Source organism: Diabrotica virgifera, chromosome 6 (genome assembly GCF_917563875.1).
Source record: "Diabrotica virgifera virgifera chromosome 6, PGI_DIABVI_V3a".
NCBI classification, from domain to species: Eukaryota; Metazoa; Arthropoda; class Insecta; order Coleoptera; family Chrysomelidae; genus Diabrotica; species Diabrotica virgifera.
This window is the reverse complement of record NC_065448.1, coordinates 184,299,336-184,322,063: the sequence shown is the minus strand read 5'-3', so window position 1 is coordinate 184,322,063 and position 22,728 is coordinate 184,299,336. Positions and strand designations below refer to the sequence as shown.

The following is a 22,728-nucleotide window of genomic DNA, read 5'->3' as shown; positions in this document are numbered from 1 at the left end:
AAATAATTAATTGTTATAAATAAAAGCACTACGACTTAAGGAAAAAAAAACAAATATCTCGGCTTCAGTTGGTTGTAGAAAATTTTTATTTTTTTTATAAATCTTCGATTTGTCTTCAGCAACAATAATCTGTAAGTTAGAAACTCATAGGATGTACAGGGCCGCTTCAGCTCTAAATGTTTATAACGAAATATGCCCCCTTATTTCCAAACCCAAAAATGATCTCGGCTTCAGTTGGTCGTAGAAATTTTTAATTTTTTTATAAATCTTTGTTTCATCTTTAGCAACAATAATCTGTAAGTTAAAAACTAATAGGATGTACAGGGCCGCTTCAGCTCTAAATGTTTTTAACGAAATTTGCCCCCTTATTTTCAAACCCAAAAATTAGAGGTTTAAAAATGTTTTACGCATTTATTCACATCAGAATATGAAAATATAACTCTTTAGAAGGAGACTAGATGTTTCACCAACTCTCTACGATTTTTTCTCAAAAAGTTATAGCCTTCGACATTTGACCTCTTGGGATAAACAATTTATAATATCTAAGCAACAAATTCGTTAATCTGGCTTTACAATTTTTTTATGTTTGAAATTGAAAGATCTTTATTTTAAAGCTTTAAAAAATAAAAAAAAATATTTGTACAATAAATAATGCAATTGTAAAAAACGGTCATTTTGGACTTTTCGCAGGCTGTTTTGCAATAACCAATTAACCAAATTAAACTTACCGTACCTCAAATTGTAGGTTTTTTAATTTACTACAACTTTCTGTTAAAAAGTTTTTCTCTAAAATCAATATCCTAAGCTGCAAAATTAAAAATCAATAAAAATTGCAAATTTAACAAATGAAAATCGCAATTAAAAAAAAAGCGCACAATATTTTTGGTGACATTTTAGTAGAAGCTATTCCTGGCATCGTCCTTTACAACACCTGATAGGCTTCAAAAATTCCTGAATTATATCATGAAATCAACCTATTTTTCACCCACAGCCTGGGGTAATATACAAAAAGGGGGAACACGTCAACTGCGAAAATTATAGTGCAATATGTTTATCATCGGTATGTTTTAAAATATACACGAAAATAGTAGAGAAGAGGCTAAGACAAGAGGTAGAAAAAGAACTGGGAGAAGAACAAGCAGCGTTTAGACCAGAAAGACAGACAAACAATAACATTTACATCATTCAAAATATAATAGAAAGAAGTATTGATTCGGGGGAAAGCTCATTCTAGCATCCATAGATCTAAGGGCAGCATTCGACTCTATAGAAAGAAAAATTATATGGAAATGCTTGCAGAACATGAAAGTACCAATTACACTGATAAAAATAATTGAAAGTGTATACAGAGTAGTAAAAGGACGTGTACAGATAGCAGGAGAAAGATCTGAAGAATTCAATTGGGAAAGAGGTATCAAACAAGGAGACAGTCTTAGTCCGCTACTATTCATAATAGTCATGAATGAATTGACTAGAAATACTGGAGAAAGAACGAACCAAATACAGACAACAATAGGATACCGAAGATTATAGCAAATAAAAATAGAAGCCTTATTGTATGCGGATGACATAGTCCTTATAGCAGATTTCGTGACAAAAATGCAAAAACTTATAAACATATAGACAGAAGAAATAGAGAAATTAAAATAGAAATAAACATCGAGAAAAGTAAAATAATGGTTATCGGCGAAAAGAATGAAAATGAAGTAAATATGAAATGCAAAAATACTCAACTGGAAATAGTTACCGCATATGATTATCTTGGAAGTATAATTACCAATGATGGGAAAATAGACCTCGAAATAACAAACAGAACTAAAAAATCAAACAAACTGTACTACGCAGTAGCGCCAGTTCTGAGGAAAAAAGAATGGTCCCACGAAACAAAAATTAATATATATAATACGATTGTGATACCGACGATACTGTATACGAGCGAAAATTGGACTTTATAGAAAAAGCATAATAGTAGGATAAATGCAATTGAGATGAGACATCTACGAGCTATAGCCGGAAAGACCAAATGGGATAGAATAAGAAATGAGGTAAGAAGAGGGATAACTAAACAGGAACCAACAATGAATAAAATAATAAAGGGACAATTAAACTGGTATGGACATCTGATGAGAATGAAACCTAGTAGACTAACAAGGAAAATTCACGAAACAAGGAATATTACAAAAAAGAAAAAGGAAAACCGAGGAAAAAATGGATACAGCAAACAGTAGAAGCAGGAAAAAATAAACAGAAAACGCTAGAAGAAATGAAACTAATAGCACAAGACAGAAAGGAATGGAAGAGATGGGTGAATATGTAGCTAAACTAAACCCAAATCCGACACCTTAAAGGGTATAAGGAGGGGGAGAAAGAAAGAAAGTTAATATTGAATTTTATGGCGTAACATGTACCTAATATTGCCTTTAGAGTCCATTGGTTATAAAAGATAATAAATAGTATAGGAAAAAGAAGTATTATTCGATAGGTTTTTTAACTATTTGTTGTATCAGTTCTATCTGTAATCCCAAACAAAATTTGACGTGGACATAAAATGAAAAGAGCGGTAGCAAAGTGGAATAGATGTCATTGTTGGATGCTAAGTTTGGTGTTCTAGTAGGGGCTTCTAGGGCCTTAATTGTAGGCTCTCACCATAGTGCCTTTTCAGACTAAAAATCCAATGAAACCACTCTGTTCGTCAATTACTGTGGAAATATATGTGCCATAATTATTAAAAAAGACTAGATCATAAAAATTGGTTTTTTAATAGACAATTTATTGGTTCTAAAAATCATTTCTGGACGTCTTTAAAAGACTCAGTGTATTACTATGGATGTTATGTAGAGCCTTGATATACGTTTTTTTAAGTGAAAACTTCTTTAGGGACGTTGTGCACTTTTTGGATAGGAGAAAAAGCATTGAATTCGCGACCGTCATCGCGACCGTCATTGCGACCGTCATGGCTTCGGCTAAATAAATTTTGTACGTATATACATTATATGTGTATGTATATATAAATTGTATAGAAGTATTTAAATTTAAAATAAATGTAAAATCTCTTTTTGGATGGGAAAAAAGGATTTATTTGGCGACCGTCATTTCTTCGGCGAAATAATTTTTGTACGTATGTATATTATGTGTATGTATATATAAATTGTATAGAGGTATTTAAATTTAAAATAAATGTAAAACCTATTTTTGGATGGGGAAAAAGGATTTTTTTGGTGACCGTTTTTTCTGATTCATTTATTTGCAAAGTTGCATTGTCGCATATGTATTTGAGGAGTATTCTATATCTAGAATCAATCCCTGCGTTATTCATTTCATTCCTTATAATACGGCCCAGAGTTCTATGGAATTGAATGCCTTATTGTAATCCAAAAATTCCAAATGAAGAGGTTCATTTTATTCGTTGCATTTTTCAATAAGTTTCGTTATTGTTTGTAGGTGTTCTATGGTACTATGTCAACAGGCTGGTAACTATCGAATTTATTTGATAGCCTGTTAGTAATTATTTTGGTAAGCATTCTGTACGGATGTGGCAACAGGCTTATTGGTTTACAATTTTCGCGTTTGTGGTACCTACATATTAGGTTTATGTATATATTATAGTATAGGACGCACTCAACGCGTGTATAATATAGGTATAGAACTTCTTTTTGGATTGAGAAAAAACATTGAATTCGCAACCGTCATCGCTACGGCGAGATATGAGTAGTTTATGTACTATAGGTTGAATTGCGTATGTATAAGTTCGAACGAAGTTATAATGGTTGGAGGAGGTATAGAGCGTGTACCTGAAGGAGCTTGCGAAGCAAGCGTATAAGGGGCCACACGGTCCCTACTCCAATTATTATAAGTGATTAGTGTTTAAAGTATTTTTGAAGTGAAAACTTCTGTAGAGATTTTGTGCACTTTCTGGATGGGGAAAAAGCATCGAATTCGTGACCGTTATCGCTTCGCCGAAATAAATTCTGTACGTTTATGTATTATGTTTATGTATATATAAATAGTATAGGATGCACCCACTGAGTATATAATGTAGGTATATAACTTCTCTTTGGATGAGGAAAAAGCATTGAACTCGCGATTGTTATCGACACGGCAGATATTAGTAATTTACATACTATAGGTTGAATTGCCGTTAAGTTCGACCGAAGCTGTAATGGTTGAAGGAGGGATAGAGTGTGTACCCGAAGGGGCTGGCTTCGTAAGAAGTTTTCACTTCTGTCGGCACTCCCACGAGTGCCCTAATTTTTTTTGTTCAGTTCTTGTCAAGACTTTAAATAGAGATTTTAAAGCTAAAAGTTAAAGAGGAGTAACAAGATTGTTAGCAGTTGCTTGTAATGCATTTACTTCCATTTGTGTCATAAACACCAATAAAGGTTTAATTCTCATGATATCCAAAAACTATACATACTTAGGAGATTCTTAGTAGAATTTTAACAATTCTTAGTGTACAATCTTCATATAATATTAATTTATATTAACTTATTAATTTAATTAATAAGTTCACAAATAGAATAAATTCGCCAAAAAACTGCTAATAACATTCCTTATTTTTGTTCAGTGGCGTGCGGATAATCCGGTTCTTTGCCTGGATACAAATTCTTAGAAAATTTATATAGATAGGTCTTTCTGGTTATTGTTGTGAATCGATCGTCTAGTCGATAGTACTCAGTTTTTGCTACCGCATGTCGACAGAAAAGCCAAACTTAATGAAAAAGTGACCTTCCCTGTTTTTCCCCTTTACTCTTCAAGTGGTTTTATTGTCGATTTTAATGGGACGAAAGTTGTTACTTAAAACGAATCAGGTCCACAATCATAACAGACTTTCTTGTCGGACTTGCGTCAGTGAAGGATCGTCTGCAAACATGGAGACTTTAGCTCTGTGGTAAAGATCTTGAATGATCAACTATATTTTTTATAATTGCTAGGCACTAGGCCTCAGGCAACGAACACTTTTTGGAGACTACTAAAAAATTTCCAAAATATATTATTAGTTATACAAGCTGGTACAGGGTTCCAGACTTCTAGAAAGGCTCTCATGATTAAAGCTCGGATTTATAGGCAACAAAAATTGAAGAAAATGGCGCCTATATAGGCAAAGATTTTTATTAAAAAAGGCAGGAATATTAACATTTAGGCAAAATATAGGCAATAAAGGAATATAACTTATTATTTATTGTACAAAGTGAATTAACGTAATATTAACTTAAGGCAGGTATATTTACACATCATAATCATAACATTAGTATAAATAAACTAGCAACTAAATAACTGTTAATTAATAATTAAACATTGTAACCACTTAAAATTTTACCATTAATAGAAACATTCAATATTTTCGGTCTTAAAACTATGTCTTCGACCACTTAAAATTAATTTGTACATTGAAAACGAACGTTCGACATCGACAGATGTAATTGGACCATATTTCAGAGCGGATAATAAATCTGGCATAATTTGTAATTCCTCGGAAAATGTCCCATTCAAAACTTTAGCAACATTAAATAAAAACGAAAAACCTTCATTCTTGTCGAAGACATATTTCATTTTTTTAAAAATTAATTGACCGTTACTTCCAGGTGCCGATTTAATTTTCGTCTTTAAATTATCTATTAATTTTACTGACTCACATAAATTTATCTCTTGTTTTTCTAATAAGGTAATTGTGGTAACTATTAATTTATAATTGTCATTGATATAAGCGAGTTCCTGTTTCAATTTGGGATTTTTTAATATTTTTTTGCTTCTCGAATGGCTTCGGAAATATCATCATCAAATTCTGACATAACTAATTCTATTTCATTGCAGTGTTCAAAGTAAAAAAAAACTGCTTCGAGCCAGGTTCCCCACCTTGTAATTACTGGTTTAGTTTCTTTATATATTTGCACCCTCAGCGGAGCTTTTACAAAAACTTTTTTCATAAAATTTATAAAATTATTTACCAACGGAAACAGATTTCTTATTTCTTCAGCAATTCTATTTACCCCGTGGGCTACACAAGTGCAATGAATTAAATTAGGATAAAAAATCTTTAAATTAACAGCAGCTTTTAACAAATATGCCGCAGCATCTGAAAGCATTAAAACTATTTTATTCACTGGTATAGGGTTGGGTAAAAAGAGGTTTGTTAAACTATCTTGTATAAATCGACTTATTGTTAAATTGTTTGTTTTTTTCCAATTCTTTAACGGCAACTAAATAAGGTTTTCTCGCAAAGTTTTCGTTTAAAATTCCAATCATTAAATTAGCTATATACCTGCCGCATACATCTGTCGTTTCATCCACGATAATATACAAAAAATTGCCCTCTAACTCCCGCTTTGAAATACATTCCACATAACATTTTTCCACAGTATGTTTTCTCAATGTACTCTCGTCCGGTAAGGATTTATTAAGATATTTTTCGAAAAAGCATTTAAAACTAGGGTTATTAACTTTATATAGAGGAATGTTGGATGCAATCATCATCTGGCATAAATCAAATTTAAATGCGTCTTCCTCCTTTTTTTTTGAACTGCTTAAACTATCCCGCAGAGATATTTGGGCTTACTTAGAGGAATTTAATTTTTCCAAATTACGTTTATGAAGTGGGGTCCCACAATGCTGGTCAATAAAGTACTTTTTTCTACTTGAAATCTGAGAATTAAAAAAAAATAATTAGAATTCTAAAACCGCTTTAGAATTTAGTTATGTTGTGGGACGAGAAAAAAGGAGAAAAAATAAAACTTACCGATTTGCCGCATGGTTTACCAAATGCTCCATCTCCTTCTAGAGAAAGTTCCGAATAAGGTGCGATCCATAGCCTTAATTTAGATGTCATCTTTTCACACAAATGTCTAAAACGTTTTAAAACGTGTTCTTTGCTTTTCGGTATACGCAACAAAACTAAACTAGGATATAGCAATTTGTGACTAAACTCTGATACAGTAACCGACTGTACAACTGATAATAAACTAATAAAACTTAGGGATTTCCAAATAGCTAACCCTCAAGTCTCGATCAGGTACATTTTCCTAGAAATCTGTTATATAAACAAACCATTGTTATTTTATTATTGACCCAAAATTTTATTATAGAATGGTTTAGTGATAGAATAATATCATGGGTAGTACCATGAAATTTTAAAAAAGGCACAAAGAGGCGGAATTTACGAAAAAAGGCAAAAAGGGCAAAAAACAATTATAATAGGCAAAATAGTCAAAAAAGGCATTTTGCCTATAATCCGAGCTTTACTCATGATTATTAACTGAAGTACTACCGATTTATAATAAAGGGTTTCAAAAAAAAGTATTTTGTAATTCTTACAGATGAAACCAAGTAGGTTCTTAAGGATTTTTATTGCCGTAAAAACTTCTCATTAACCATTTCCGTATATTTTACAATTGCCTTATTATTGTTCTATATTTTTAAACTATGTTTTGTTTCAGCATGCTTACTGCCTACAAAAGGATGCATAATCCAGGAGTTGCTGTGATAGACGGAAACCCAACGGTTGAAGAAGTTTTAAACAGTATTTATTCAAAGGTTAAGCCGCTAATTAAGAAAAGTCAACCATAAATAAATTATTTTTATTGTTTAGTTATTTAAAAATCAACAACCAACAAAGAGATAGGAATTACTTTCAAGTTAAAATAGGTTTAGCTATGGTAAGCTTTAATTATAGATACAGAAATTTTGACAAACATCTAACACAGATAGGATGTTTAATATTTAAATAAGTAAATTTATCTCTGTATTTGTTTTTGACTATGTGGAAGTAATTCATAGGCAAATTTTTATTTATTATATACTTTATTGTATTTTGTTATTTGTTTTAAATATACAAAGTTTTGTATACCCTTGCTTTCTTATTAGGCGAGAGCCTACACACTAATCACTCAGTACTCTATCTGGATCATTTGAACTGATTGTAAAGAGATAGTAAGGGTACGGACATGCCGAAGATACCTTCCTTTTAGTATTCTTTGTGGTTTTTGAAGTGACTGACACGTTTTCTGAAATAGTTAACTTTTTAACATTAATTTACACATTTTTCTACAATAAATAATAAATCTTATATATAAAAATCAATTGCTGTTCGTTAGTCTCGCTAAAACTCGAGAATGGCTGGACCGATTTGGCTAATTTTGATGTTGAATTATTTGTGGGCGTTCAGGGAAGGTCTATACTGTTTTATATAGTCGTTTTAGTAGCCACCAAAAATTTTACATCTATATGTATAAAATGCTCTTTTTACAGTGTTTGTTGCCATACTCCTCCGAAACGACTAGACCGATTTTTATGAAATTTGGAAGATATATTCGACCAGACAGGGAGTAGGTTGTTATCTATAATTCATACCTGTACATCATGAGGGGGTTACCCATGACGCCATACAAATCTCATAATAATGACGTGAAAAATAAGAAATTAAGTAGTGAGACTCCTTTCAGAATTCTGAGCAGAACGGTACTCAAATTTTTTCTCTAGCGCAATCCGTGTCCGAATTACAATAACTTAAGCCGTAGAAATAGAAGAAGAACGAGCAACAAATTTCATCGAAGAAAAGTGCAACTGTTTAACTTTTGGACTTAAATTTTGCAAAATATGAATTTTTTACGAGGAAAACGAAAAGCCCTAGATACAAAGTTTACTACTTTTTAAACAATTAGAATAATTGAAATAAAAATATAATAAACAATATTTTAAATCCAAGACTTTTCGTTAATAAACTGCTTTCTGGCTGCATCCCATATCTCCGGATTTTAAAATATATAATCACATAGAGACGACGAAATAGGAGAAAGCAAATAGAGGACACTTAGGCCACGCATTTACCTTCTCTTCGTCTAGGAAAAGGACCGAAAGACAGTTTCTAAATACTCACAAATTGAGTAAAAATGAAAAAGATAAAAAAGGGTTCAAGGCAGGTTTTGTTTTTATTCGATTCAGAGTTGGACCACCATCTCCATATAGTAACTATTTCAGCATCCTTATGCATCATCAGTGAAGATTATGCAGTCACAACTCTGAAGGGAATACAAACATTCTGCCTCTTTTAAAGCAAACCATCGCGATGCGATGAACCCGCCTTTGAGACGCAAAACAGCGACATCTCTCGTATTACGAGGAAAACGAAAAGCCCTAGATACAAAGTTTACTACTTTTTAAACAATTAGAATAATTGAAATAAAAATATAATAAACAATATTTTAAATCCAAGACTTTTCGTTAATAAACTGCTTTCTGGCTGCATCCCATATCTCCGGATTTTACAATATATAATCAGATAGAGACGACGAAATAGGAGAAAGCAAATAGAGGACACTTAGGCCACGCATTTACCTTCTCTTCGTCTAGGAAAAGGACCGAAAGACAGTTTCTAAATACTCACAAATTGAGTAAAAATGAAAAAGATAAAAAAGGGTTCAAGGCAGGTTTTGTTTATATTCGATTCAGAGTTGGACCACCATCTCCATATAGTAACTATTTCAGCATCCTTATGCATCATCAGTGAAGATTATGCAGTCACAACTCTGAAGGGAATACAAACATTCTGCCTCTTTTAAAGCAAACCATCGCGATGCGATGAACCCGCCTTTTGAGACGTAAAACAGCGACATCTCTCGTATTACGAGGAAAACGAAAAGCCCTAGATACAAAGTTTACTACTTTTTAAACAATTAGAATAATTGAAATAAAAATATAATAAACAATATTTTAAATCCAAGACTTTTCGTTAATAAACTGCTTTCTGGCTGCATCCCATATCTCCGGATTTTACAATATATAATCACATAGAGACGACGAAATAGGAGAAAGCAAATAGAGGACACTTAGGCCACGCATTTACCTTCTCTTCGTCTAGGAAAAGGACCGAAAGACAGTTTCTAAATACTCACAAATTGAGTAAAAGAGAAGGTCCTAGACGAAGAGAAGGTAAATGCGTGGCCTAAGTGTCCTCTATTTGCTTTCTCCTATTTCGTCGTCTCTATGTGATTATATATTGTAAAATCCGGAGATATGGGATGCAGCCAGAAAGCAGTTTATTAACGAAAAATCTTGGATTTATAATATTGTTTATTATATTTTTATTTCAATTATTCTAATTGTTTAAAAAGTAGTAAACTTTGTATCTAGGGCTTTTCGTTTTCCTCGTAATACGAGAGATGTCGCTGTTTTGCGTCTCAAAAGGCGGGTTCATCGCATCGCGATGGTTTGCTTTAAAAGAGGCAGTATGTTTGTATTCCCTTCAGAGTTGTGACTGCATAATCTTCACTGATGATGCATAAGGATGCTGAAATAGTTACTATATGGAGATGGTGTTCCAACTCTGAATCGAATATAAACAAAACCTGCCTGAACCCTTTTTTATCTTTTTCATTTTTACTCAATTTGTGGGTATTTAGAAACTGTCTTTCGGTCCTTTTCCTAGACGAAGAGAAGGTAAATGCGTGGCCTAAGTGTCCTCTATTTGCTTTCTCCTATTTCGTCGTCTCTATGTGATTATATATTGTAAAATCCGGAGATATGGGATGCAGCCAGAAAGCAGTTTATTAACGAAAAGTCTTGGATTTAAAATATTGTTTATTATATTTTTATTTCAATTATTCTAATTGTTTAAAAAGTAGTAAACTTTGTATCTAGGGCTTTTCGTTTTCCTCGTAATACGAGAGATGTCGCTGTTTTGCGTATCAAAAGGCGGGTTCATCGCATCGCGATGGTTTGCTTTAAAAGAGGCAGAATGTTTGTATTCCCTTCAGAGTTGTGACTGCATAATCTTCACTGATGATGCATAAGGATGCTGAAATAGTTACTATATGGAGATGGTGGTCCAACTCTGAATCGAATATAAACAAAACCTGCCTTGAACCCTTTTTTATCTTTTTCATTTTTACTCAATTTGTGAGTATTTAGAAACTGTCTTTCGGTCCTTTTCCTAGACGAAGAGAAGGTAAATGCGTGGCCTAAGTGTCCTCTATTTGCTTTCTCCTATTTCGTCGTCTCTATGTGATTATATATTGTAAAATCCGGAGATATGGGATGCAGCCAGAAAGCAGTTTATTAACGAAAAGTCTTGGATTTAAAATATTGTTTATTATATTTTTATTTCAATTATTCTAATTGTTTAAAAAGTAGTAAACTTTGTATCTAGGGCTTTTCGTTTTCCTCGTAATACGAGAGATGTCGCTGTTTTGCGTCTCAAAAGGCGGGTTCATCGCATCGCGATGGTTTGCTTTAAAAGAGGCAGAATGTTTGTATTCCCTTCAGAGTTGTGACTGCATAATCTTCACTGATGATGCATAAGGATGCTGAAATAGTTACTATATGGAGATGGTGGTCCAACTCTGAATCGAATATAAACAAAACCTGCCTTGAACCCTTTTTTATCTTTTTCATTTTTACTCAATTTGTGAGTATTTAGAAACTGTCTTTCGGTCCTTTTCCTAGACGAAGAGAAGGTAAATGCGTGGCCTAAGTGTCCTCTATTTGCTTTCTCCTATTTCGTCGTCTCTATGTGATTATATATTGTAAAATCCGGAGATATGGGATGCAGCCAGAAAGCAGTTTATTAACGAAAAGTCTTGGATTTAAAATATTGTTTATTATATTTTTATTTCAATTATTCAATTGTTTAAAAAGTAGTAAACTTTGTATCTAGGGCTTTTCGTTTTCCTCGTAATACGAGAGATGTCGCTGTTTTGCGTCTCAAAAGGCGAGTTCATCGCATCGCGATGGTTTGCTTTAAAAGAGGCAGAATGTTTGTATTCCCTTCAGAGTTGTGACTGCATAATCTTCACTGATGATGCATAAGGATGCTGAAATAGTTACTATATGGAGATGGTGGTCCAACTCTGAATCGAATATAAACAAAACCTGCCTTGAACCCTTTTTTATCTTTTTCATTTTTACTCAATTTGTGAGTATTTAGAAACTGTCTTTCGGTCCTTTTCCTAGACGAAGAGAAGGTAAATGCGTGGCCTAAGTGTCCTCTATTTGCTTTCTCCTATTTCGTCGTCTCTATGTGATTATATATTGTAAAATCCGGAGATATGGGATGCAGCCAGAAAGAAGTTTATTAACGAAAAGTCTTGGATTTAAAATATTGTTTATTATATTTTTATTTCAATTATTCTAATTGTTTAAAAAGTAGTAAACTTTGTATCTAGGGCTTTTCATTTTCCTCGTAATACGAGAGATGTCGCTGTTTTGCGTCTCAAAAGGCGGGTTCATCGCATCGCGATGGTTTGCTTTAAAAGAGGCAGAAGGTTTGTATTCCCTTCAGAGTTGTGACTGCATAATCTTCACTGATGATGCATAAGGATGCTGAAATAGTTACTATATGGAGATGGTGGTCCAACTCTGAATCGAATATAAACAAAACCTGCCTTGAACCCTTTTTTATCTTTTTTATTTTTACTCAATTTGTGAGTATTTAGAAACTGTCTTTCGGTCCTTTTCCTAGACGAAGAGAAGGTAAATGCGTGGCCTAAGTGTCCTCTATTTGCTTTCTCCTATTTCGTCGTCTCTATGTGATTATATATTGTAAAATCCGGAGATATGGGATGCAACCAGAAAGCAGTTTATTAACGAAAAGTCTTGGATTTAAAATATTGTTTATTATATTTTTATTTCAATTATTCTAATTTTTTAAAAAGTAGTAAACTTTGTATCTAGGGCTTTTCGTTTTCCTCGTAATACGAGAGATGTCGCTGTTTTGCGTCTCAAAAGGCGGGTTCATCGCATCGCGATGGTTTGCTTTAAAAGAGGCAGAATGTTTGTATTCCCTTCAGAGTTGTGACTGCATAATCTTCACTGATGATGCATAAGGATGCTGAAATAGTTACTATATGGAGATGGTGGTCCAACTCTGAATCGAATATAAACAAAACCTGCCTTGAACCCTTTTTTATCTTTTTCATTTTTACTCAATTTGTAAGTATTTAGAAACTGTCTTTCGGTCCTTTTCCTAGACGAAGAGAAGGTAAATGCGTGGCCTAAGTGTCCTCTATTTGCTTTCTCCTATTTCGTCGTCTCTATCTGATTATATATTGTAAAATCCGGAGATATGGGATGCAGCCAGAAAGCAGTTTATTAACGAAAAGTCTTGGATTTAAAATATTGTTTATTATATTTTTATTTCAATTATTCTAATTGTTTAAAAAGTAGTAAACTTTGTATCTAGGGCTTTTCGTTTTCCTCGTAATACGAGAGATGTCGCTGTTTTGCGTCTCAAAAGGCGGGTTCATCGCATCGCGATGGTTTGCTTTAAAAGAGGCAGAATGTTTGTATTCCCTTCAGAGTTGTGACTGCATAATCTTCACTGATAATGCATAAGGATGCTGAAATAGTTACTATATGGAGATGGTGGTCCAACTCTGAATCGAATATAAACAAAACCTGCCTTGAACCCTTTTTTATCTTTTTCATTTTTACTCAATTTGTGAGTATTTAGAAACTGTCTTTCGGTCCTTTTCCTAGACGAAGAGAAGGTAAATGCGTGGCCTAAGTGTCCTCTATTTGCTTTCTCCTATTTCGTCGTCTCTATGTGATTATATATTGTAAAATCCGGAGATATGGGATGCAGCCAGAAAGCAGTTTATTAACGAAAAGTCTTGGATTTAAAATATTGTTTATTATATTTTTATTTCAATTATTCTAATTGTTTAAAAAGTAGTAAACTTTGTATCTAGGGCTTTTCGTTTTCCTCGTAATACGAGAGATGTCGCTGTTTTGCGTCTCAAAAGGCGGGTTCATCGCATCGCGATGGTTTGCTTTAAAAGAGGCAGAATGTTTGTATTCCCTTCAGAGTTGTGACTGCATAATCTTCACTGATGATGCATAAGGATGCTGAAATAGTTACTATATGGAGATGGTGGTCCAACTCTGAATCGAATATAAACAAAACCTGCCTTGAACCCTTTTTTATCTTTTATGAATTTTTTAATTTTTCGAAATTTTCACAAAATATCTCTAAACCGAACTTTTGTGACGAACGGCAAGCAGGAGAAAAGTTCTGAGCACACGATAAGAACAAGCAGCAAATTATAAAATTTTATTTAATTTTGTTTAATTTAATTTAATTTAATTTAATTTAAGTATTTTATTTATTTTCGTGTTTATTTTATTTTGTTTCATTTTATTTAATTTTTTTATTTGTTTTTAATTAATTTATTATTTTTATTTATTTTATTCAGTTTTATTTTCATTCAATTTTATGGAATTTTAATTAATGATATTTAATTTTAATTTAATTTAATTTTTATTAATCAACACCTATATAGTTGGACAACCCCGAACTCAATTATAAATACAGTGTTGTTTTTAATGTAGATAAAATAAAGCTGTTATATTCATTATCAGATTAAGATTATTTTGTTACTTCTAACTAAACTCTATTACTTCAAACATCATGTTAGTCCAGAAAGCCACTGCGCATCCGCTAGGAAAAATATTCTAATTCGGATTTTTTGCACAATCTTACTCAAAAAGGACCCCTTTTAACAAATTTGCATGTTGCCGGGACCAAAAGTTGGTCAAAAATTTTTTAAACGTTTTTTTTTTGTTTTTTTCCTAAAATTATTTTTTTTGCATGGAACAAAATTTTTTTCGGTTTTTTGGATCATGCCAAACAGAAAAGATCTTTAGTGACTTTTCTCTAAAGTTGATAGTTTTTGACATATAAGCGATTAAAAATTGAAAAATTGCGAAATCGGCCATTTTTAACCTTCAAAACCTATGTGAAAAACTGAAAATTTGAATGTTGTCAAGGTAGGTAGATATTCTTTAAACATCGATTGATGAAATTCCGAAGAGCTTTTTGCAATACAATATTCAAAACTCCTTTGTTTTTTAATTGCTAATCAAGCGTGCGCGACACTATTTTCCACCGTTGCATGTGTATGCAGTATGGTGCAAATGAAAGGAATAAATTCGTTATTTCGTAAACCAGCGACTCTAAGGAAAAATCCCGAAACAGGTCGATTTTTATTTTTAAGTTATGATATTATGACATATATGGTATACTAGTGACGTCATCCATCTGGGCGTGATGACGTAATCGATGATTTTTTTAAATGAGAATAGGTGCCGTGTAATAGCTCATTTGAAAGGGCTTTCAATTCTCTATTCAGTAATATAAACATTTGTATAATTATTTATACACGGTGTCCAAAAAATTTTTATTAAATTAAATCATATGGCAAATTGACAAAAAAATTAAATTATTGGACACCCTGTATAAATAATTATGCAAATGTTTATATTACTGAATAGAGAATTGAAGGACCTTTCAAGCGAGCTGGCACACGACCCCTATTCTCATTTAAAAAAATCATCGATTACGTCATCACGCCCAGATGGATCACGTCACTAGTATACCATATATGTCATAATATCACAACTTAAAAATAAAAATTGACCTGTTTCGGGATTTTTCCTTAAATTCGCCGGTTTACGAAATAACGAATTTATTCCTTTCATTTGCACCATACTGCATACACATGCAACGGTGGAAAATAATGTCGCGCACGCTTGATTAGCAATTAAAAAACAAAGGAGTTTTGAATATTGTATTGCAAAAAACTCTTCGGGATTTCATCAATCGATGTTTAAAGAATATCTACCTACCTTGGCAACATTCAAGTTTTCAGTTTTCACATAGTTTTTAAAGGTTAAAAATGGCCGATTTCGCAATTTTTAAATTTTTAATCTCTTATATGTCAAAAACTATCAACTTTAGAGAAAAGTCACTAAAAACCTTTTCTGTTTGGAATGATCCAAAAAACCGAAAAAAATTTTGTTCTATGCAAAAAAAAATAATTTTAGGAAAAAAACAAAAAAAAAAAACGTTTAAAAAATTTTTGACCATTTTTTGGTCCTGGCAACATGCAAATTTGTTAAAAGGGGTCCTTTTTGAGTAAGATTGTGCAAAAAATTCGAATTAGAATATTTTTCCTAGCGGATGCGCAGTGGCTTTCTGGACTATGTGTAATTAATTAAAAATAATAATAAAACCTCATTTAGTAAGGTATAGTTAGACCCAAACCCAGACATCCAAAGTGAAAGTTATCCTCCAAAACCAAATTGTTTTATATGGTCCACATAATGTTCAGAAAAAAGTCACACCATTTTGAGCGTCGGGTTTGGGGGGGAGAGGGGGGAGAAATCTGCAAATTCGTAGTTTTTTAAGTTTTTCGTCAATATTTCTAAAACTAAGCGGTTTAGCATGAACAACCCTCTACACAAACTTGTTCTACATTAAATTTGAAATAAAAAAGGCCCTATGCATAACCCTTCTAAAATGAACGGTTCCAAAGTTACGGAGGTAGTATAGTATAATTGGCCAAAAAAAGGCCTAACCCAGACATCCAAAGTAAAAGTTTTCCTTCAACACCAAATTGTTCTATATAGTCCACATATTGTTCAGTAAAAAGTTACACCATTTTGAGCGTCTGGTTTTGGGGGGGCGGATGGGGGAGATGGGGGAGAAGTCGGTAAATTAGTAGTTTTTTTAAGTTTTTCGTCAATATTTCTAAAACTATGCTTTATCGTAAGTAATGTTCTATAGAAAAATGTTCTACATAAAATTTAAAACAAAAAAGGTTCTATACATAATTGTTATAAAATCAACGGTTCCAGCGTTACGGAGGGTGAAAAGTGGAGGTTTTCGATACTTTTTTATGCTTACCGATTTCTCCTCCCTCTCCCCCCAAACCCGACGCTCAAAATGGTGTGACTTTTTTCTGAACATTATGTGGACCATATAGAACAATTTGGTGTTGGAGGATAACTTTCACTTTGGATGTCTGGGTTTTTGGTGTAGTTATATCATAAATATTGCCCAAAAAATATAAAAAGTATCGAAAACCTCGACTTTTCACCCTCCGTAACTCTGGAACCGTTGATTTTATAACAATTATGTATAGAACATTTTTTGTTGTAAATTTCATGTAGAACATATTTGTATGTAACATTGTTTACGCTAAAGCATAGTTTTAGAAATATTGACGAAAAACGTAAAAAACTACTTATTTACCGGCTTCTCTCCCGTCTCCCTCCCAAACCGGACGCTCAAAATGATGTAACTGTTTACTGAACAATATGTGGACCATATAGAACATTTTGATGTTGGAGGAAAACTTTTACTTTGGATGATTGGGTTAGGCCTTTTTTTGGAACAGTTATACTATACTACCTCCGTAACTTTGGAACCATTCATTTTAGAAAGATTATGCATAGGACCTTTTTTATTTAGAATTTAATGTAGAACAATTTTGTATAAAAGGTTGTTCATGCTAAACCGCATAGATTTAGAAATATTGCCGAAAAACTTAAAAAACTACGAATTTACCGACTTCTACCCACTCTCCCCCACAAATCCTACGCTCAAAATGGTGTGACTTTTTTCTGGACATTGTGTGGACCATATAGAACAATTTGGTGTTGAAGGATAACTTTCACTTTGGATGTCTGGGTTATGCCATCTTTTGGATCAACTATACTATACTAATTCACATCTAGCATTTTTAGTTTATTAATTACGAATTCCATTTGTTTATTTTAAGTTTATTGTATACAAAATTTTGTTTTTATCTATTGAGGCAGTACGAAGTCTGCCGGTTCAGCTAGTATAAAATAAATACATAATAATAAATAATAAAATTTATTCAGTAATTTATCACGAAATCAACAGCCCAATCGCGATCTAAATGAACTATTGTACTCTGGCATCGATATCGTTGCAAACCGCGATGATATTTCGCGAGGATCAACTGGTGAAGCATCCTTGGTATGTGCGATCTCATAAGCAAATGAAGGTTTGTTTTGACATCGATGTAGCGGCCGCGATCGCGATTTCCACCTCGCATATCCATGTATCTTCGGCATGTTCGTACCCTTAGATATTATAATTAATACTGTTGTGGTTGTTCTTTTTCTCCAACATACCACGAAGACCAAAACTTCTATCTTGGTTGATTACAAGAGACAACTTCTTCTTCTTCTTATACTTGTTGTAGATCTGTCGATCTGTAAATTCTGACGTTGAAGTGTTTCTTGACAGGTAGACTGCCAGCTATCTCTCCACCTTTTCGGTGGTCTCCCCGGTGAACGCTTGCCTGCTGGTTTTCCTTCTAGCGCAATTTTGGTAGTATGTGCTCCGTTCTGTTTACATGACTGAACCATTCTCTTCATCTTTGCCTGCCTCATCTGACTACATCTTGCACGCCACATTGTTCCCTGATGATGTTGTTTCGTATTCTATCTCTTCTTGTCTTCCCTTCTATTGCTCTTAGTGTCTTCATTTCGGCTGTTCGTAGCTACAACGACTAATAAAATTAGTCTTCGTCGAAGCAAGGTACAGTTCGGTGTTGAATTAATAGCAGACTGTGACTTAATAAATGTTCTATATATTTGGCATTCCTTTTCTTATATAGCTGTAGAATCCTCCCTGGATACCGTTAGTGGTTGCCCTGAAAATTCAGGGTCTTTTGACACTATTGCCAAAGAATTGGTCGTATTGTTTTTGTAGTGATCCTTTTTCAAAATTCTTGTTTTTTTTATTAAGCCATCTCCTTCCGAAGCTTGGCGATCCAAATGGCAATTGTAGCTTTGGAAATTGCCATATGAAAGATTTCAGCGGATAAGCGGTCTAACATCTCGATCTCCTCAGATCTTTCAGCCATGACCTCTCGCGTCTTCCTACTGATCTTTTGACCTGTATTTTACCTTTGGTACATACATTCCATGTCAAATCACTCAGGCAAAAACATTTGGATCTCCGATTTTTCTGAAACTTGGTGTATAGCTTCTGCGGGACGTAACAATAAGATATTTAAGGTCAAATAACCTTCTTCTTCTTTTTTTTTCTCAAAATGTTATTTTATGGGATTTTACAGTGATTTGGTGTTTATTTAAACAAATTTGAGTTTTCTATCGTAAAGTATCAATGGAAATATTTTAATAGAAGGGACTCAAAAATGTCATTATGATAAGTTATTTTGATTCAAAACAAGGTTTTGATCAAATTAATTTTCTAGTGTAGAAAACGTTAAAATGTTTTTTTACATTTTACTCCATTCCCAAAATACATCATAATCGATTTGGCTGAAAATTTGCCCACAGATAAGCAAACCATAGGACTTTAAGTGGTTAGAAGGATTTGAATTATATTACAATACCAAAAACGTTACATGCAATAATATCAGACTCAAAAGTATATTAGTCCAGTCGGGATAACATTTGACCTTGCATGCCGAGCTGCCCAAAATTTTATTTTTCTAATCTATGGATAGTCTAGGGCGCATCTGTTTTGAGATGGACGTTGAGAGGTGACTCCATTTTTTTTGCAGAAATTGCTTGAAAATAACTCAAATAATAATATTTGAGTTATCCTCCCACTCAAAATGGTCCGGAACATTGTTTAAATAATCAAAATGTCAAAATAGGAAGGAAAAATTCGACTTTTTTATTGGTTTTTTGATTATAACTTTAAAACTATTCATTTTTCAGAAAAGTTGTGCCGACATAAAAGTTGCGTAATTAAATTTCGTAAAATATAAAATTGGTTAAAACTTTAAAAAATAGCCATCCTTGTTGCAAAATAGCAATAATTGCGAAAAAATCATACAAAAACAAGTATTCGCATTTTACGTTTTTCAACTATTTATGCTACACATAGGACCTTCATATTTTACCCAGAAAAACTTTATGACATAGTTAAACAACACTGTAAATTTAATTAAGATCGGTTTAACAGATTTTGCAAAATAAATTTTGCAATCCAGCTTTCGCAAAAAAAATTATTTTTTTAAATGTTGCAGGACTGAAAATAAAGCAGATAGCAAGTTGAATTTTTTTTTTGCTTATAGAAGTGAACTGTACCTTTCATTTGCAATTTGCAAAATGAAAATCGATTTTTTTAAATTAACATTAATTTTTGGTGCTACGCGCAGGACAGCGGTGTTCGATTCTCACAAGTTGCTTTCCACCAAAATTTCTTCCAATCTTTATCTAAAATCTAATATATTATTTTCTTACTCTATATTTTATTGTACATATTTTAATATTTTAATTCCACAAAAATCAAACTAATTTTATTATTGTTTGTGAAATATTGTTTAAACAATTGCATATGTTTTTTATTCTCTAAGTTAAAATATACGACCAAAGAAAGTTTTTGCTAAAAAAGTGTTATTTCAAAGGATAGAGTATGTGTTTTTATTTTGCAATAAACAAATTTATTTATTTATATCGAAATGTTATAAAAATTAAAATGTATCAATAATTATCAAAGGTCATTGGAATGCCCAATCAGAGCAAACTATCCGCTGTCCTGCGCGTAGCACCAATAATTAATGTTTATTTAAAAAAATTGCTGACGCCGTGGCAGTTAATCGATTTTAATTTTTAAAATTGCATATAAAAGGTACAGTACACTTCTCTACGCAAAAAAAAATTAACTTGCTATCTGCTTTGTTTTCAGTCCTGTAACATTTTGAAAAAATGAATTTTTTTGCGAAAGCTGCATTGCAAAATGTATTTTGCAAAATCTATTAAACCGATCTTAATGAAATTTACACTATTGTTTTGCCGTATCATAAAGTTTTTCGGGGTGAAATATGAATGTCCTAAGTGTAGCATAAATGGTTGAAAAACGTAAAATGTGAATACTTGTTTTTGTATGGGTTTTTTGCAATTATTGCTATTTTGCAATAAGGGTGACCATTTTTTAAGTTTTTAACGAATTTTATATTGTAGGAAAATTGATTACGCAACTTTTATGTTAGTACAACTTTTCTCGAAAATAAATACTTTTAAAGTTATAATCAAAAAACGAAGAAAAAATCGAATTTTTCCTTCATTTTTTGACATTTTGATTATTTAAACAATGTTCCGGACCTTTTTGAGAGGGACGATAACTCAAATAATATTATTTAAGTTATTTTCAAGCAATTTCTGCAAAAAAATTTGAGTCACCTCTCAACGTCCAAATGTACTAATATTTTTACAGATGAGCCCTGGTCTAGGAATCACCCCCTTACATATAATTTAGAGTAATTCATATCTTTCACCTTTCAACACATGACCCAAGTATTGTATTTTCCAAGTTAACTCGGGAACAGTCGTGCTCTTTTCTGTCACACGGTTGGTCGCGAGTTGGATTTTATCCAATAATACGTATTTAAAACAAATTTTTATTTTATAGTAGCTATTTTTGTTTACTTGTTATGTTAAAAATATCAATTTATATTTCGAGGGACTTATGAAAACGGGACAAACGCTAAAATAAAGGAAAACAGATACAAAGGAATGGAACAAACACTAAAATAAGCTGCTCGCCCAAAGTTAGGGATATAGAAAATTATTATAAAAACAGACGGATTCTGCTATTTTTTTAGTATTTTGGATTTTTCTCTAGTATTTACAAAGTTGTGCAAAGGTTTACACAAACTTATTTTTTGTACTTATACCGGGTGGAAGAGAAGAAATATTTTTCTTATGTTAAGTTTGAGACACCCTGTAGGGAGAACGAGGTACAATAATGTGAGTATATATCAGAATCACATTGTAGTCTTATGCTTTTGAACATGTTGTTGTTAAAATGTCCCTGATATCTTTAGAAACAAAAAAATATATACGGTTTTGTAATTTGAACAAAAGCTCGATACACCTTGTAGGGAGGAAAAGGCACAAAGGTGAGTATACCTCGATAACATGTTGTAGTCTCATATTTTCTGAATATTCTATTTTTTTAATTTTTCTGATATCTTAAATAGCAAAGAAACTAGACGGTATTATTCTTTAATATGTGTTTCTATGTATGTTTAATGTGTGTGACGCATGTCGTCAGTTAATACACATTTAAAAGAGTAATACCGTCTAGTTTCTTTGTTATTAAAGATATTAGAAATATTAAAAAAATAAAATATTCACAAAATATGAGACTACAATATAACATCGAGGTATACTGTATACTTGTCTTTGAGCCTTTTCCTCCCTACAAGGTGTCTCAAACTTTTGTTTCGGTTAAAACGCATATTAAAGTACAAAACCTTCTACTTTTGTTTGTTTTTAAAGATATTAGGGACATTCAAACAACAATATGTTCACAAAACATAAGACTACAATGCAATTCTGATGTATACTCACATTGGTACCTCGTCCTCCCTACAGGGTGTATCAAATTTAACCTAAGAAAAACATTTTTTCCACCCGGTAAAAGTAAAAAAAAAGTTGTGAGTAAATCTTTGCCCAAGTGTATTATTACTAAAGAAAAATCAAAAATAATAAAAAAATTAGGGGAATCCGTTTATCTGTTTAAGAAAAAATCAACTATGAAAATTGAGCATAATTTTCTCTATCCTAACTTTAGACGAGTAGTTTATAATCAATCACAGTATTAGTCTAGTCGCCAGAGGGGTCACCGTGTCCTTTTCAATTCTGATAGACAAACTCAACGGTTTCTTATGGATTTTTGGCTGCTGTTTACGAATTTCGAGGGTGGATTTCGATCCGAGTGGTGAAAAGATTGTTATAAACAGTTGAATTGTTTATAATTTGTTTATAAGGCTCTGGCTTATAAACTAAAAAAATGAAAAAAAATCTTTCAAATAAAATTTGTTCCTTAATAAAAAACGAAGAAAAAAACGTTTACTAAGTTTAAATCCAATAATTACAACTCAAGATATTGTTCAATTAGGGCACAATGCAAATTGCAGATTGCCAAATAGGTATTTTTGTAAG

At 32.4% G+C, this 22,728-nt stretch overlaps 1 protein-coding gene across 1 annotated transcript in view; it reads left to right on the top strand.

Moving 5' to 3' along the window:
- The window catches only part of LOC114331518 (UMP-CMP kinase 2, mitochondrial), a 92,053-nt gene extending 84,214 nt beyond the window's left edge, over positions 1-7,839 (top strand). Inside the window, exon 6 of the mRNA XM_028281110.2 lies at positions 7,431-7,839. Within this exon, the coding sequence (XP_028136911.2) occupies positions 7,431-7,560 (130 nt within the window). The 3' untranslated portion in view covers positions 7,561-7,839. The remainder of the gene's footprint in view (positions 1-7,430) is intronic.
- The last annotated feature ends 14,889 nt before the right edge of the window (positions 7,840-22,728 follow it).